The sequence below is a fragment of the Cottoperca gobio genome, chromosome 19 (genome assembly GCF_900634415.1).
Source record: "Cottoperca gobio chromosome 19, fCotGob3.1, whole genome shotgun sequence".
Lineage (NCBI taxonomy): Eukaryota > Metazoa > Chordata > Actinopteri > Perciformes > Bovichtidae > Cottoperca > Cottoperca gobio.
Window position 1 is genome coordinate 5,041,578 of NC_041373.1, and position 18,573 is coordinate 5,060,150.

At 40.0% G+C, this 18,573-nt stretch overlaps 2 protein-coding genes across 2 annotated transcripts; one reads left to right on the forward strand and one right to left on the reverse strand.

The window, feature by feature from the left end:
* Positions 1-470: 470 nt before the first annotated feature.
* On the reverse strand, positions 471-8,346 carry ush1gb (Usher syndrome 1Gb (autosomal recessive)). The gene is made up of 4 exons (XM_029456390.1): positions 7,986-8,346; positions 3,499-3,946; positions 1,738-2,561; positions 471-1,046 (listed from the first exon to the last, which is right to left on the reverse strand). Exons 1-3 carry the CDS (start codon positions 8,147-8,149, stop codon positions 1,740-1,742), a joined length of 1,434 nt encoding a protein of 477 aa, XP_029312250.1. The 5' UTR covers positions 8,150-8,346; the 3' UTR covers positions 471-1,046; positions 1,738-1,739.
* A 4,757-nt stretch (positions 8,347-13,103) lies between these two features.
* Positions 13,104-18,511, forward strand: LOC115024779 (proton channel OTOP3-like). The gene is made up of 7 exons (XM_029456617.1): positions 13,104-14,021; positions 14,118-14,254; positions 15,520-15,578; positions 15,724-15,878; positions 16,605-17,287; positions 17,521-17,685; positions 18,102-18,511. The coding sequence occupies exons 1-7, from the start codon at positions 13,658-13,660 to the stop codon at positions 18,270-18,272; spliced, it is 1,734 nt and encodes a 577-aa protein (XP_029312477.1). The 5' UTR covers positions 13,104-13,657; the 3' UTR covers positions 18,273-18,511.
* Positions 18,512-18,573: the final 62 nt, after the last annotated feature.

The window sequence follows — 18,573 nt, forward strand, 5'->3', positions numbered from 1 at the left end:
TCACCATGAAACTTCTCTAGCAGATTACTTACATTGAGACAATTATCTTTTGTATTACAAGATTTCTGAAATGTTATGTTTAAATATGCAAATGAGGGATTCTCTAATGCTAACTTTTGGCAAATCTCTAGACAAAAATAGACAAGTAACATAAAGGATTTTTTCTTTCCTATAGTCTGAAAGTGGGAAAATAGCCTAAACTCTTAAATGTACCAGCGCATGAAAGAACACCTGCCTGGGGTGTCTCACCTTAAAACATATGATGATATATGCTGCAGAGAAGGGAATATAAGAGCAGCAGTATGTCTGCCAGCTCCACTCACATCTTCCCATAAGCCTTGAGCTTGTTGTTGTTATTTATACAAGCAGTACTTTTTATTATGCCAGAGAATGACACATGAATGGTGTATAGGTCAAGTTTATATTCACTGCTGGGTAATATCAACATGGATTCACACACAAAACAATAATCATTTTCACTTTATTTTATTTTATAAAAGATAAATATGGTTGTGGGTACATCTTCTGATACAAAAACTGTTTTTTTTACCAACATAAAATGAACATTCATGCACAATCTCTCAAGTGCACAGACAGACAGATCTTCAGTGAAACCAAATACGCCCCGGAGGAACCTGAGATAACAGTGTTATCTAACACACTCGCATAACCCCCCTCCCCCCCGCCAATTGTTTTAACTGTTGCAACAGAGTTTGCAAAACAGTCAGTCTGTGACTCTTTGCATCCATAGTCACCATTGTGTATGTGCCCTGGAGTGAAATAACATGTTTAAAGTAAGAAAACTGTACAATGAAGATATAATTAACAACATATTCATTACGTACATTCACTAATACATAAATCATTCACATTAATAATATGCAAAAAGTACACGTCAGGCTTAAATTCATTAGAAGGGAATCCCATAAAATGTTTATTTCCTCTTTTCCAAGTTTCGGCCTAGACTCCATGTTGCCTCCACTGACTGTATTAGGTAATAATAACAGTACATGGAGCCAGCATACTATCTTCAGTGTGTGTTCATCCTGTAAAAAACAAAACAACATTATGTATTCTGATAAAATGTATAATGAAATCTCAACACAAGTGTCATGCTACTATAATGACTGAAATGCACCATCTAGTGACAACTTGTGATATGTGGGGAGGACTGTAATATCACAAGTTGTCACTAGATGGGGCCATTCAGCTCTGCTGCAGACCCACACTGATGTTCTCAGTTACTCTGCTTTATTAGATCTCTGCTCATGGAGTTGGCGCTGGTCACTAACCTCTATGTACTTAAAGCTAGGGAGGGTCATTTGTTTTCTAAACTTCTTTTGTCATATTTGTTGAAATTCTCTTTGAATCCTGACGGCAGATAATAAATCAAATAATCTGAATAAAAAGAAAAAATGTGGTATCTATGGTCCTGCGACAGCCACGGCCCACCTGCCTTCAGTCTTAAAATCAAAAATGTTCATTCAGTCCATTCACTCATTCTGATTTTAAGTCCAGAGCCTCGTCTGGTCATTTTGAAAGTAGATAGACTAAGCTACAACAAACATTGGGCTTACATTCCTCAGGTGGACAGAAACGCAACTCCAAATGAATGATCTGTGTCTATATGGAAATGCTTTCCATATCAACTTTTAAGGTAATAATAGCTTATGTGTGACAACAAAGGTTTAAGTGGTAGGAAAGGAACAAACAACATATAGATTACTTCACACTGACCTTCAGAGCTCAGTGTCTTCAATGCTCTCTGGTTCTTCTATGGTGTTCAGACGTCTCTTGCAGGCATCCAGAAGTTTCTTCCTGGGGCCCAAAGGGAGGTGAATGCTGGTGAGGTCCGGATCTGAACAAAGCAGCAGAGCCTCCAGGTCAATCTTTTCTCTCCTGAAGATCGGCATGAACTCACTGAGGCTTTGAGAGACCAGGAAGGTCTCCAGAGGACTGTTCTCTGGCTCCAAGTCCTCATCCAACCCAACATCAATCTCCTCCCATGGCAACTCCTGAAGGTTCCTTTCTTGCAGGCTCAAGGCACTGCCAATACTGTCCTCATCGAAGCTGGGAAAGCGATGAGGCAGACGTCCTCGTAGACGAACATTAGGTGCTCGGCCCACAGGTTCACTCCCTACTATACTCTCTTCATCCCGTGCTCCGATACCAAACATGCCTGCACTCAAATAGTTCCTCCTGAACACCATGGTGCCGAGCCCGGGTCGGGTGAACAGGGAATCGCGTCCGGAGTCGGCGCTAATCTCCGAATACGCAGCCTCATGGAGGCCTGGGTCGCTCATGGCACGGGAGACGGTGTCGCCGTCGTCGTCATTGTCACGGGGGAACATGTCGCGGATGTTGAGGCGTGATCGCTCCTTGGGGTTGGCGTATGTGCCCTGTTTGAGGAACATGACATCATTGCCGAGCTGCAGGCCGGATAACGAGCGCACACTTTTCCTCCCGTCCTCGTAGATCTTGAATGTTCCATCAACCTGCTTCTTCTTCTCGAGCTTCTTCTGTATCTTGGCCTTGCCCTTGGCTGTGGAGTGCAGGGTGGCCTGAGAGAAAAGTATAGATATTAAGAAGTAAGAAAAACTTGTTGTCAAAGTCTTGCCCCCTTTTCAAACTGGCCTCGGTTCCAATAGCCCTCACCAGACCATAGAGAGTTTCTTTCATTTGTCTTTCCTATAACTTAAAACATGATCCTGGACTTTTATGACTCATATTCTACGATAAGCAGCATCTACTGCTGTACCAGACAGTAAAATGTGAGCACCTCTTCACTTTTACAAAGATAAAGAAATGATTTTATTGCCATTCAAGGGCTGTTTAGCAAAGACTATAACAAGAAGTCCCTTCTCTTCCGGTGTACCAACATGGGACTTTCGATCTTGTTAGAATTATGCCATAAATTACATATATGATGTTAAGTCAAGAGAGTCGCAGTTTGTTGTAAAATTGTTCAAGTATGTGAGATGTTATACTGTGAAAATACGTCTTTAGAAAGACTACACACACCCAAAAGTTACGTATGTGACGTAAACTTTCTCTCCCACTGAAGCTGTGATGCCTGTGAGCACCAGGTGTACTCACAGGAGCAACGGGTCTTGCTCGTTCTTTCCCTTCCTGGCTTATAAACAGACCAGGAGTCGCTGGATAAAACACATCAGGTAAGATAACATTACATTCAATACAGCTAAGTTACCTAGCTAACGTCTTGGTGACGTCTATTGTGTGAGAGAGATGTATTTCACCGAGCCGTTTCCACAAAACTAAATGCTACTGCGACCTTCTTGACTTGCACATTATCTTTTAAGTTGAAAAGCATCTGTAATGCATGGCACAATTCAAATGGGATCAAAATTTGTTTGCCTCTTGCCGTTGACTTTACTTTACATGCTTTTTCTGAAATATGGTCCCATGGGGGACACCCGAAGGGGAGAGGCTTCTGCTCTTTATATATTCCACTTTAACACAAAGTCTAAGAAGAACCACCTGTGAGTATGGCATGTTGGAGGTGACAGTGTTGAACTTGTGGCTCAGTGTGCTGCCGCTTGTGTAGCTAGAAAAGCTGATCGCATCCAAGTTGTCTAAAGCTGCCGACTCCTTCATGAACTTCCTCTCCATATGTTCACGGTGCTTCCTCTGGAGCTTTGCGCAGTCTTTGATCCGGCGTTCTGCGGCACGAAACGCCCGGTCCTTGAGTTTGCTGACCAGCTTTGGGTTTAGGGTGATCTGCTTGGCAGTGATGGAGTCCAGGTAGCGAACGCAGTCCATGTGTCCCTTGGTGGCGGCCATGTCCAGTGGTGTGTGGTAGTCATTGTCCAAACACCACACATTGGCACCAAAAGCCACCAGGAAGGACAGGCAGTTATGGTGGCCGTTGGCAGCTGCCAGGTGAAGTGGTGTGTTGCCCCATATATCACACCTGTCCGGGTCGCCTCTGGAAGACAGAGGAGGAGACAAGACACCACGTAGGATCTCAACATTACTGGATTCACACACACAGTATGATTTCTGTTACTAATTTTAAAGAACCATGACAGTTTTCTCCAGGTTTAAGATGATATATTTCATGCACACTATAAAAGGTCAGAAGTATGTGGACACCCTGTCTCTTACAAAATTAGGTCCCCATACAACTAAACGGAGTACGGTCGCAGTTTGAAACACTTGATTAATGTTGTAAATTAAAAAGATACGGACGTACATTAAAATAAATCAACGTTGACTTTCCCTTTCACACAGGACACAAAAAGTGGTCTGCTGGGTGAAAGTCCTGGGTTTGTTGGACCCACCCATCCATTCATCCACCCCAACCTCCTCCAGAGGTGGACTTCGAGTACAAATTTAATTTGAGGGAGAAAATATGTTTCCCTCAAAACGTAATTACCAATGCAGTGCTTTTAGGAGACCAGGCCAACTTTAGGTGTGAGATATATTTCCCTCAAGATTAATTAACATAATAAAATTACTTTGTAATACGACACAATGGAAGAGTTTAGATGGTGTGTAGCAAAAGTGCAAGATTTTCTCTTACTCTTTTCTGTTTTATTTCATTGTAAGCTGACCTGTTGATCGGACAAGACAAGCAATCTGAAGAAGAAGAACTTTTTCATTGGGCATTTTTAACATTACTTACCTTTTACAGTCAAAAAAATATTATTATGATATATCATTTAATTGAAAAAAAGGATAGATAATTAATCATTTATAAAGAAAATCCTTATTTACAGCCCGGAAATGTACAGTCCATCATGAGTGAGTCTGCAGTCTTTTTTTTCTCCCAACACACACTGGACTTTGGCTTTTGGTTACAACTATATTATAGTTCACTGACACACATGTGGCATGTTGACTTTTCCACTTTTTGTTTGTATTGAGTTCCTCCTCTTCCTGTTTTCTCTCCGCCCACATGGCCGTGGCAGAGCCCTTATCAATAATGGAAACGCTGCAGGTTAAACATGACAGAGATGACTTTGCATTATTCATCCCACACACCAAGAGCCTTTTTTCTGAAGACACCCAGAGGCACAGTTACCACACCACGCAGGGTCACTACCTTTATCAGCTTGAGCCCTGATTTCAGTTCCTTTCTGCAAACCTGGCAAAGTGTACAAATATCTCATCTGATATTAGAGCAAATAGTATGTGGTTTATTTTTATGTTCAGAGCATCAAATGTTACTCTTATACATTTCCCTGTCAGCTGAAAGGGCAAGATTCCAAAGGCACAAACAAGAAATGTATCACTGTAGTAACACGAAGGAGGAATCACACCGAACTATCTCACATAAACACACAGTAACTTGACCATCTGCAACTCTGCCAGGAGCTCTGACTCAGGGAGGAAACACAAACCTCAAACAACCACCTGTTTACTCTTGGTATCCAACTGTAATACTTTCTTTGGTACCAACTGAAAGGATCCCCGTCCTCTGTTGGTTTTTGTCTCAAAGTTCCCACCCAGTACAGAACGCACAGACTGCATGTCGCTTCATTATTTGCAGAAACAAACCACTACCATCCTGTTTTCAGCCAGTGTGGCTCTATAAATGTCAGTGTAGGTCTGTCAGTTGGCCTGCCCACCGCTTTGATCCAGACTGAAATATGTCAACAACTGCTGGATTCATTGCCATTAAATATTGTACAAAATGTAATTAAATGTGTGAAATAGTTTGCTTTGTGATCAAATATAAAAACTAATGACCCATGCTAATTTGCAAATGTTGACATGTTAACACACAAAGCTAAGATGGTTAACATGGTAATTATGCTCAACATCAGCATGTTAGCATGTTATTATGTTAGCATGCTGATGTACCTAAAAACAGTTGTGTTTATTTCCCATGGGAGATTTCTGGATTACTCCGTGCTTGTCTCACTGGTTTATAGTTTTAAAGTGGATGTCCAATAATGTCCGGTTGTAGTATTCAACTCTTTTTATTCTGGTTTTTTTAAACTTTGATTGTTGCTTATTTAGTCATAAAGATTTAATGTAATTCAGAAATACTTACTAGTTTCCAGGTGCTTTAACAGTACATGTTGTGTATGGCTGCTCAACAACAAGGGTTATCATTTTATGATAATACTGAAGGATCTGTTTTAGCTGATTTTGTGCCTTAGTGGTACAAATTTAATTTAATTAATTTATTAACTGTTGAGGTCTGGGGCTCTGAGACAGTTGCCTACTTTGCCCAGTTGATAATCCAGCGTTGCAATCAAAGTATGTTTACTTATTCTTTAATCACATATTTACCCATTTAATCTACATTGTTCTAATTTTTATACCAGATTTTATTCAGGCAAAGTTTCTTACATGACGTTTGTGTTATTTTGTTGAATTAAAAAAAATGCTGAACAGATTTGCAGCACGAACGAAAGAAAATGAGAAAAATAAAATCAGAGAAGTTGATGTGGAAAATATTACACATTTTCCTGTGAATAAAAAGCTACTCTTTCATTTCTCATTTACCTTTTGCTGTGAACTTTGATCTGCATCTCAGCTTTAATCTTCAGTCGTTGCTTCATGTCCACTCTGCACTGCATCCTCCAGGGAGCGTTATAGTAAGAAGATGTCCTATCCATCACCGTGACCTTTCCCTATGTCTGCAGTCGCTCCCCAGCATCAAGCTCAACTGCCTTCCAATGTACCGCCCGCCTTATAAACCTGCCACCAGCAGCATGACATACTGCACTCTGCCCTGCTGTGAACTATCAGGCTGCTTTGTCTCCTAAACCTTGAACAAAAAACATCTTTAATATTTCAGCTACAACTTATCTCACAAGAATAAAGATTCACTCCGAAACCTTTTTATTATTATCTCAGTTTTCTCTAATAAATGCGCAGCAATGCAAGAGGCTTCAGAGCACAGATCATATCCTTCATCCATGATTGTAAGCTTACAATGGCTTCTTTAATGTAACTGATGTATCAGATTTAGTGCATTAAACCTGCACCTGCTCTGGTCCTATGTAATAGATTGGCCACATCTGCGAGATAAAATATAAAGTTATTATGCTTCAGTCTTTCTACTGCTATAGAGTGTGTATTTATGTTTGAGCATGAGTGGGATATCCTGCTGCAAGTGACCTTTCTCTGTAATCAGGCTGTTAAAATGTATAGCCCTCCATCTCCAGCAGCCCTGATTACATTACAGATGGGGGCAGATATTTATATTCATGATAATATGAGAAGGCAAAGATTGCTGGGGTAATATAGAAGATATATTCTAGAGAGTTTATATTGGTGATAAGACATTTTATATTAACAAACAGCAAAGTGGGGCATACATCTCTTCTCTGTGTAAAGTTATACATTTTAACATCTTTCTGTTTACAGAATATTAAAGTCTGACTTGATTATAGTCTGTCCCATTTGTGCCCAAATACTAGGCTATATTTAGTAAGGAAGAAAATGTTCTGATTGGTATTAAGTCTTGAAATCTGGTACGGACATACTTTGGGCAAGTATCTAACAGTACAACATTGACATTTTTAGATGACATAAAAATTAAAATTTTATTAATAGTCAAAATCAGAATTGTCAGAACAATTTGGAAAAATGTGAACATTGTGTTGATTAAATGTCTTCCCTATGAATGCTTTTTTTTAACATTACATATGAGTGCATATCTTTGATATCCAAGTTGTTATGAGTTCATACATACCAAATGGATGATTGTGCTTTTTGAGTTTTTTTCCCTAAGAAATATAATGAAATGTATGTATGTATGTAGTAGTCCCATGTGCCCAAAGACTGAATATAGTATGAGAAGAAAAACTCACTCAGCCAAACAATTTTTAAAACAATAAAGTTAAATAAACGTTGAACAAAAACAAACATTGACAGAAGACAGAATCTCCGTCAGGTGGTCATATAAACAGACAAGGGAAATGATTTGACCCTCACTGGCAGCTTTACTCAGTTGTGCTACTTGATGAAATAACTCGCTGGTGAGAGGGGGGGATGCTCGGACTCACCCTCTCCCCACGATGAGCCTCAGCGTCTCCAGGTTGCCGTGGTACGCGGCCCATAAGGTCGGTGTCATCCCATCCTCATCCGGTGCGTTCAGCTCCTTCCGTGTGGCTTCCTTCAGCACGTCCAGGTAGCCGTCCCGGGCCGCCCGGTGGTACCGGTCGTTCATGGCGGCTCCCTCGGCTTCGGCAGCCCGCCTGGCTCACTTTCTGTTCGTTTCCATGGAGGTTCTGGAGGGTTTGCCTCGATATTTAGGCAACTTTTAAGTCCGAGACGCGGCGTGTCCGGAACGGTCCGACGTCCTGGAGAGGCATGGAGCGGGCTGACAGCCTGGTTGCTAGGAGACGAACACGAGGCGTGCTGGTTGTAAGATAGGGGCGGGGCTATGATAATGAGACCCGCCCCTTTTCAATCGAATTTACAGAACAACATATCTTTATTTATTTCTCTCCTAACTTTATTAACAGTAGATTTACTTGTGTTATCTATAGAATGTTAGATATCTCGTATTATCACTACTAACATCTCGTTATGTTATTATCTGTAGATTAACACACCAAAATCCATGTACTTCAGGTGGCGTTTGGTGTTATTACTTTGGGGACAAGAGAAGTGATTTAGTATTACTAGTATTAACATTCACACATATAAATGAAGGAAAATCAACCAGATGATTTCTGTTTAAAAAAAGGATCTTGTGGACAATCATCTCTGAGCCAGACTGATGAAACGAGAACATGCTCTCCTCAGCGCTTATGAAGAACTGGAGATATTTGATCACCTCCAGAACCTCCACCCTTATTAATTAATTAATTAATAAGTAATTTACTTATTTATTTTCATATTACTTACTATCAAATACTTTTCTATGCTTTAGTAAAGTAGAATGTAACACCAAAGTTAAATATAACAGAGCAGAAAAGCATAGAATGAAGTAAATGAGAATAGAACAGAAGTATAGTACATAGTACAGTATAGAATAGAGTAGAATAGAAGAGTATACGTGACCTATTGGACTGAACTGAACTGTAAAACAGAATAGAATAAAGACAACAGTATTGTAAACTGAGTACAGTGTTGTAAAGAATATTATAATAATGTAGAATAACATAGAGGACAGTAGTATTTGAATGAAACAGTAACATAGAATAGAAGACGGTAGAGTGCAGTACTGTGCATGAAAAGTAGAAAAGTGGGTTAATCTTTTCTAAAGATCAGGTAGATCAGGAAACTGGTGAAGAATGACTGAAGAGTCAGCTGATATATTTTCTGCTGATACTAGACTGAATGTCCCTCTAATGATAAATACATGTGTGTTAATCGTCCTCTAGCAGACCTGCAACTAACAATTATTTTCATTATCGAATAATCTAACAATAATTTTCTAAATTAATTGATTCATCGTTTCACGAAATGTCAGAAAATAGTGAAAAATGTTTGTGAAAGTCCAAGGGGATTTATTTAAATGTCTTGATCTGTCAGTCCAAAACCCAAATATATGTATCTCCATATGTGAGAGCCTGAAAACAGCATTTTCTGCTATTCTTTCTTGAAAAATGACTTTATGGATTAATCAATTATCAAAATAGTCGTTAATTGTTTTTCTGTCTACTATTGAATTAGTTCACTTATCATTGCAGCTCTACGACAGAGGCTATAGCAGTGTTACTCATTGCACGGCTCGCGAGCCTCCTGCGGCTCGCCAAGCTTTAATTGGTGGCTCGCGTGGCAGTGGGCTAAATAAAGGGGTGATAAAGATATGACTGCAGTCAATACAGATATTTCATAAAAACAAGCAGGGCTATTACATATAACCCATTAAAACACTGAAAGTGTCTGCTCTATTAGCCTACAAATAATACAAATAATTGATAATAATAATTGATATAAGATGCAATTAGACTAGAAACAAGATATTTAAACTTGCTCGGACGACACTGACTCACTGCAGGAGTTGCCAGTTTTGGCGGTCTATCAGCGCTACAATGGTGAATGTGCTCTTGGACGGGTAGATACGTGGTGGGCTAGTATAGAACTAAATAAACTTAAGGTCATTAAAAATATGTTAACATCAGCATGCTTATGAATATGGACATTTGCTAAAAAAAATAATTTATATCGCTAAATTTGAACATTTAAATTGGAGGATACTACGACCAACCTGGCACTTCATACTCGCGTTAGCTTGGCCCCGGTCGACTCGTTTCACCATTTCATGCTAGTTCGCGTGTGTTTCTACAGACGTAAAATGGATCGATTTCTTATTAAAAAGTTGCACACCAGGTGGACAGAAACAAAGCGTGACAAACGAGGAAAATTAAGATTTGGCTTTGGAGCATCAAACCACCGCCAATCGAGAGGAAGATGCTGGAGATGTGGTTTGTGGACAGACAACAGCTGCTCCCGTTAAAAAAAGAAAGGTACGAGCCATACAAGACGAGCAAAGGACATTTCAAGACAAGTGGACAGAGGAGTTTGTATTTGTCCTCCACGAGTCGAAGCCTTCGTGCTTAATGTGCAAACAAACCCGCTCTGGTTTCAAGCGAAGACATTTGGAGCCACATTTCCAAACGACGCATCCAAAATTCAACGAAACTTACGCACCTGGAAGAGAAATTAGTAAAAATAAATATATATATATATAAATAGAGTAGCTTTCTTCTGTTTCTGGACAACAAAGGCTCGTACACAGGACAACTAATACAGCTGAACGATTAACTGAGGCATCTTTTGAGATCGCATGGATTTTGGCCCGGCTTCAGCAGAAATATTGTTTGCAGAGTTTGACAACATCATCCCAGTATTAAAATACTCCTACTTGTAGTGAATGCATTGGTTGGCTGCATTGCATATTGTATGTTCTGGGTGGGATGACAGATTAATAAGCAGGCGTGCCTTTTATGACTGGATGTACAGTTGTGGTCAAAAGTTTACATACTCTTGTAAAGAACATGTATGTCATGGCAGTCTTGAGTTTCCAATACTTTTTAAAACTCAAATTTTCTGTGATAGACTGGAGTACATACTTCTTTGTCACAAAAAAAGATTTTTGAAGTTTAGTTATTTTATGAATTTATTATGAGTCTACTGAAAATGTGACCAAATCTGCTGGGTCAAAAATATACATACAGCAACATGAATTATTCATTTTGGTAATGTAGAAAGTTGTGTCAATCAAATTAGCTTTGTGGTGTGGCCTCTTAACTTCTTGTGAGTGATTATGATTGACTACAGCTGGTGAGCCCATTTAAATAGGGCTCATTTGATACAATCATTAGACTCAGCCACAAACTGTCACGGTGAGGACCCAAATGCAGTACACTGGACAAGGTTCTAACAAAAAGAGAGCTTTATTTTATGAAAAGCTAGTAAAAATACAAAGTAACAATTAAAACTGAAAACAAACGAGGAAGACACGAGGAGCAGAGCACAATGACGAGGAGCAGAGCGCGAGGCGCCAACAACAGGGGTGACACTTAGATGGCGAACTCACAAAGAACACTGGGACAGACAGGGATATATACACACAGACACTAAACGAGGGAACGAGACACAGCTGGGAGAGAAAGGCAAATACACAGGAGGAAACTAATGAAGGGAACGAGACACACCTGGGGAGAAAGGCAGAAAACACAAGGGCAGGAAGTAATACCAGACATGACACAAGGGGAAGGGAACATTTCAAAATAAAACATGAAACAGAAACCAAGATCATAACACAAACGCTACAATGGGAAAGTCAAAGGAGCTCAGCACGGATCTGAAAAAGTGGATCATTGACTTGAAAAAGTCAGGAAAGTCACTTGGAGCCATTTCAAAGCAGCTACAGGTCCCAAGACCAACTGTGCAAACAATTATTTGTAAGTATAAAGTGCATGGCACAGTTGTGTCACCTCCACGATCAGGAAGAAAATGCAAGCTATCACCTGCTGCTGAGAGAAAATTGGTCAGGATGGTCAAGATTCAACTGAGAACCACCAAAAAGCAGGTCTGCTATGAACTAGAAGCTGCTGGAACACAGGTGTCGGTGTCCACAGTCAAGCGTGTTTTACATCGGCATTGTCTGCGAGGCTGCCGTGCAAGAAGGAAGCCCTTACTCCAGAAGCGGCACCTTAAGGCTCGACTGAAGTTTGCTGCTGATCACATGGACAAAGAAAAGGCCTTCTGGAGGAAAGTTCTGTGGTCAGATCAAACTAAAAATACCAAGCCTACCGTCAAGCATGGTGGTGGTAGTATTATACTCTCGGCCCGAAACAAATGTCAAACATGGTTTGCATTAGGATAGGACAATTAGTAGTAAATGATTCAGTGGTTCTCAGACTTTTTTCAATAATGTTTTCCATCCAAGTACCCCATGACAAGCGCAAAACATCTTTATAAAGAGGTACAATACACTGTGCCATCAGAACAACAACCTTACAACTGAACACTTAAATGCTGAATTTCAAATGTTTATAATCCAAACAATTTTTTTTCATCATGCAATAACACTAAGATGGCATTGCTGTTGCTTTTTGACAAGTTGCAATGACAATTTAGTGAGAAACTTGAGCTTCTTTGTTCCTTCCTCATGCTCCCTGTTTCAGCTGCAATGCTGCTACGTTTCAACCACAAATGCATTTGCTTGAGTTTCGTCTGTCACTATCGAAACTTCCCCGTCACACTGAACAAAGTGATTAAGATTGCATTGAAAATAGGAATATTGAATATTAAATGTGGCTTACATTTACATTTTTTTATTGATCTTATTATAGTATAATTATTTTAGGAATCATGCATAACTGAGGATTTTTTTATTTCACTTTTTCAAAAAAACTCAAGTACCCCCTGCAGTTTTCTAAAGTACCTCAAGGGTACCAGTACAATGCAAATTTGATGTTTACTGTGATGGATTTTATCACAGTAGTCCATTAATAGTTTTTTTCTACAATAGGGAAATAAATAGAAACCAGTGCCGGCTTGAAACAGCAGAAGCAAGTACATTCAAATGTCCAAAACAAAGCAACATAGTTAACTAAAAGCAAAGCTGTCATGTAAAGTAGGCCTACACTCAATTTGTTTCCGGAGTGATCGTTTAAATGTGAGACTGAAACTACTTACAGAAATACTATCAGTTGCAGCAGGTTATCAGTTGTGACTGAACTATTTGCTGCTACTTGAGGCTCTGCAGTGATAAGAGTTACATTTATAAGTCAGTTCCTGGTGTAGAGTGCAAACTGTGACACTGCCTGGCAGAGAGCCCAGCTGACAGCTGGAGTAAAATAACCTCACTGAACACAAACAAGGTTGAGTACTTGATTTACAAATTATCATTCTAAGGGTGAAATATTCCTTTAACACAAAACTGTAGATTGACAAAAGATTGTGCTCAGGTCCTTTGGAGCCCATTAACAAACGTTGTTCAAGTGGCAGGGCAGGTAAAACTAAGGTCAACATGAAAAGTAAACAGGATCCTTGTGAAAGGTGTGTTATTAATATATTGTGTCATGACCACACCTACACTGAAGTGGGAAGGCAGAATACTGCACCTTTCAGCCCCATGTCTTCACATGTCGACCTGCAGGATTTCACCGAAAGCAATGAGAGAAAGCCGTGCAGACTGAATGGAAAGTAGAAAAAGAAGAGGGAACGTGAAAGGAACTAAAAGTGTGTTTTTAGAAGAAGGACAAACAGAAACATGAATTCAGATCCTGGAGCCACAGACCTGGATTCCTCCTGGGGGAAACCTGGTGAAGAACCAGGTAGGAGCTCAGAGCATCAGATCCAGGACCCGGAGCTGGATCCGGTGCCGGTTTGGGTTCCCAGTGGGAGGCGGCTGATCTCTGGTCTGCTGGGTCTGAATGTGCTGCTGCTGGGAGCCGCCCTGGTGGCCGGGCAGGCTTTCAACCCGGAGGGCCTGAAGCACCAGGAGCCCCAGGTGTTCATGCTGCTTCTGATCGTGGTCAGTGTGCTTTGGATGCTCTGGTACCTGCTGTGGGCCACGAAACAGCCCGGCATCTGCCCACATAAAGACCACCACGCAGGGGGAATCACTGTGACCGGTAAGCTCCTGTGTGTTATTATTATTCTGACAGAGTATAAGATAATATTTGTTTTCATAGTGTAATTAGTGTCTTCTCTCTCCTGCTCTGCTCCAGTGGTCCTCATGCTTTTTGCTGCATTCAGTCTGCTGCTGTTTATCTTCAGGGTTGGTTATTTGGTCAGCATGAGGGAGTGTAAGCCTGCTGCCAAAGTGCTGTCTCCATTCATCGAGGCTCCCTTCCTCGCGCTGCAGGTACTGATGTTTATATTCTGGTAGAGAGAACATTAGACTGCTGCTTCACGCTCTGAAAGAGATGCTGAAACAAGAGCGTACACCACAAGAAAGAGAGATTTGAAAAAGGTATTTAAACTATGTGAAGTCACAGCTTTTAGTAATAATAATAATAATAATAATAATAATAATAATAATAATAATACTACATTAGACTTGTATAGCACTTTTGTAGTAACTCAAAGACGCTTGAGTAGGAGTAAGTGTATTCTAATCTATTATAACATGTAGAAATACATGGACAAAGCCTGCCACAAGTGGAGCTAGTGACCTTTTAAAGTAAGGTCAAGAAAAAGTAGAAACCGAGGTTTGATATCTCAGTTTCGGAGCCTTTATTACGTTTGCATTATTAGATAACACTAAAACATAGCAAAAATCGAGACAAATCCTAAGTATATAACAAGCATGCTTATGAATGTCAGTTACACAAAAATATCTAGATTTAGCTCCTATTTAGGCACCATAAGTGTTCATAAGTACTTGTTTGTTTTGATGCATATATATATATTTTTTAATACTTTTGATTGTGTCTATCGATCATTCATCAAACGTGTTCATTTAAAGCCATCACAGGAATACTGAGCAACAGCTTTTGAGTCTTAACCAGTGTGTAATAAAATATATGAACTCATGAGTGAAATGTACATACATTTATAAGGGGAGAAATGTGTTATTAGTTCTATAGTTCCATAATCTCATTTTTCATTTATTATTTTTAGATCTATTTTGATTAAAATAATAAGGAAAAAGACAAAAAGTATGGAAGGCTTAAAATTATCCAGAATAAATAGAGTTTCAAATGTCCCTTAAAATAATCTTCAGAAAGCCTTAATAACCCCATAATCTGTATATAATCACGCTGTAAAGTAAACTCAGGATCTAACTCATATGTCCACTTTTTCCAGAGTTTTCAAATGCAGCTTATCGTCTTCATCCGACAGTGGAATTGGCTCATTTGTCATCACGTCAACAAATTGTTGAATTTAATGCTTAAAATCTCTATAAAAATGTGCAAAACTAAGGGGAAGACAGCCTTAATAAAACCTTCAATTATTAAAACTATTATTTAATAATGTGAGAGCTGGAAGATGAGTTATATTCAAAGCTTTTTTTCTGTAGCACTTTGTCATTATTATTTAAAAACACATCTTAATAAATTAATCTTTAAATGTTTACGGTGCCAAAACGTGTCTTCATTGAATAACTGATTATCTTTTCCTTTGCAGACATATTTACTGTGGGCTCACTCCAAGGACTGCATCCACAGACACAAGATAATCACCAGGTGCATCACTTTATAAATGTTTTACATATATTTATTACTTCAGAATAAAGGATGATCGTCATTTATAGCTTCAGGTGAACGTTATTGTTGTTTCTAAATCTTCATATTTGCCTGTTTTTATATTTGCATGCCGCATCTGCTGCAGGGCCGGGCTGATGATGATCCTCTCGGCCGACCTGCTGCTGTGGCTCAACGCGGTGACGGAGGACACCATCCACGAGGAGATCGAGTTAGAGAAAGAAGACGGGCTTGATTTGAGCAACATAAACTCATCTGAAGCAGAAGGCTCTGCTTTAGCAGGTAGTTTAACTTCTCAGGTATAATGCTGCTTTGTACTCAGTGGTGGACAGTAACTGAGTACATTTACTGCGAGGCACTTTTCTTGAGTATTTTCTTCTCATGTCACTTTTTACTTCTAGTCCACTACAATTCAGAGGGAAATATTGTACTCTTTACTTCAATGTGTTTATCTGACGACTTCATTTCCTTTACACATTTTTTTTAACACCAACATATGAAAATGTACAAGCCGAAAATTAATTGCCAACTATTTAGTTTTTCTTTTTGACATTTTTCATAAATAAAAACATGTAACGGTTCCATCGTCACAAATGTGAAGATTAGCTTTTTTCCTTTTAATAATGTTAATGCACAAATAATAATGTTGAGGTTTGTGCTGTTGGTTTGACAAATCAAAGGTGTGAAGGTGTCATGTTACAATTTTAGAAAGCAAACAATCAATCAACTAATGGAGAAAGAAATCAGAAGATTAATCCATTAATGTTAAGAGTTGAAAATGAGCTCCACTTTATTAATCCAAGAGTAATAATAATCTAATGATATAATATATAATAGTATAACAGTCACATTTTTCTAATACTTTAAGTACACTACTACTTACATACTTTTACTTAAGTAACATTTTCAATGCAGGACATTTCCAGTACAGTGGTACATAATACTTTCTCCACCACTGCTTGTACTAATATATATTTGTTAAGTACATTCCTCTATGCCTGCTTCCAGGAATTACCAATTCCACCTTCTGCCAGTGCAGTGCGAGTGCAGCCTGCCTCATCTTCAGGAAAGGCTTTGAAATCCTTTATCCCTTCAACATGGAGTACTACCTGATGGCAGGCTGCATGATCTATGTGATGTGGAAGAACGTTGGCCGCAGGATGAGTCCAGGTCCCCACCACGCCACTCAGAAGCTGACCCTTCACGTTGTCTACCAAGGCGGGGTCATATACGGCCTCGTGTTCGGCGCCCTGGTGCTCGCCGCAGGAGTGGCCGTCTTCATTCTCTACCAGGTTTGGGTGGGCCAGCAGCAGCGTCGCCTCACCGCCTTCCTCATATTTTACGGCTACCACTTAGCCGTCATGCCCCTCATGTCTCTGTGCACCCTGGCCGGGATGCTAGTCTACAGGCTGGAGAGGAGGGCGAACGAAGAGGGACACAACCCCACACGCAGCCTGGACGTGACCCTCCTGGTGGCAGCAGCTCTGGGCCAGCTCGCCCTGTCCTACTTCTCCTTGGTGGCGGCTCTAGCTGTGGGGACCAGTGGGCTTCTGGGGGACCTCGACCTGTCCTACTCCCTCCTCAGCCTGCTGGAGCTCATCCTCCAGAACATCTTCATCATTGAAGGCTTGCACAGGCACCCGAACCTTCTGGCCAAGAAGAAAGAGAACCAGCGGAGCAGCATATTCAAGGTACCTGCTAGGGCTGGCCCCGTTTAGGCTTAGTCGACTAACATGTATGAACACATATCTGGTAAACACAAGATTAGGGGTTTGGCTTTTGCATGATTCTTTGTGGAGAAACTCCATTTTAAAGATTCCTTTAGTCAAGGACAGCCCTTGTACCTGCATCCATGTCAATGTTTTGTAAACTGGAACAAGTCAGTCATTAAAAGGTCTTGTTTGAATGATAAACTGTCCCACAGCCTAAGAAAAAGGTTGCCGTGCCAAAACCAGAGGGGAGGAAGACGGATATTTCCCTGCTGGAGGGAAACATGTCAGCGGCTGCTCAAGAGCATGATGGGAAAAAGTCCTGGACCAAAAGAGCGATGCAAGAAATCTGTGCTTTCCTCATCCTTTCTAACGTTATGGTAATATTGAGTGTTTGTTATCTCATTTAACCCTTGTGCCTAAAACACATTTGACTTTTAATTTTGTATATCACTTTGGTTGTGTTGTGCATATGACATACATTGTAGAAGTTCAACCTCAGCTCCTAGAATAAAGTGTGTAGCAAAATACAGACACTCCCTTAAGGACAGAAATGTCCCCAATAAAACCATAAATCAGGATTTCTATTATATCAGGCTTTCAATCTAGAGCCTTGGATTCAAAATTGTAGTTTTTACTATTGTCCACCAGATAGCCCTATGAGGTCACATGCTATTTAATTTTCCAAAGAAATATAACTGAAAGTGGAAATTAACATTAATATATATTTTTATGGCATTTTTTTGACCATGACATTTGCATTTATAAAAAACATCCCTGTTCCTTCTTCTTGCAGCTGTGGGTCATCCCTGCATTTGGAGTCCACCCCCAGTTTGAGAACGGCCTGGGGAAACAGTTTTTTGGCTTCTCCGTTTGGTTTGTTCTGGTGAACTTGGGTCAGCCGCTCAGCGTTTTCTACAGGATGCACTCTGTGGGAGCTTTAATGGAGCTGCTCATCTCTGCGTGACGAGCAGCCAACTCTGACTTCACGAGTTACAGTAGAAAATATTTAAATGTTTGGTGGAAACACAACATGATACGCATTTAAAAATGACTTGATGATATCCTGCTGCAGGTTTGGTCTTAGGCTGTTTTTCCATTGTTTTTGTTTTCTCTTTATTTCACACATACACATACACACGCACACGCACACGCACACGCACACGTGATTTTCACGTTTTGTTCTATGACATAAAATGCATCAGTAAATACCCCACTTGTGAATTTTGAAGCTTTTACAAGACTTAAAATGGCAGTTCTGGTGAAGA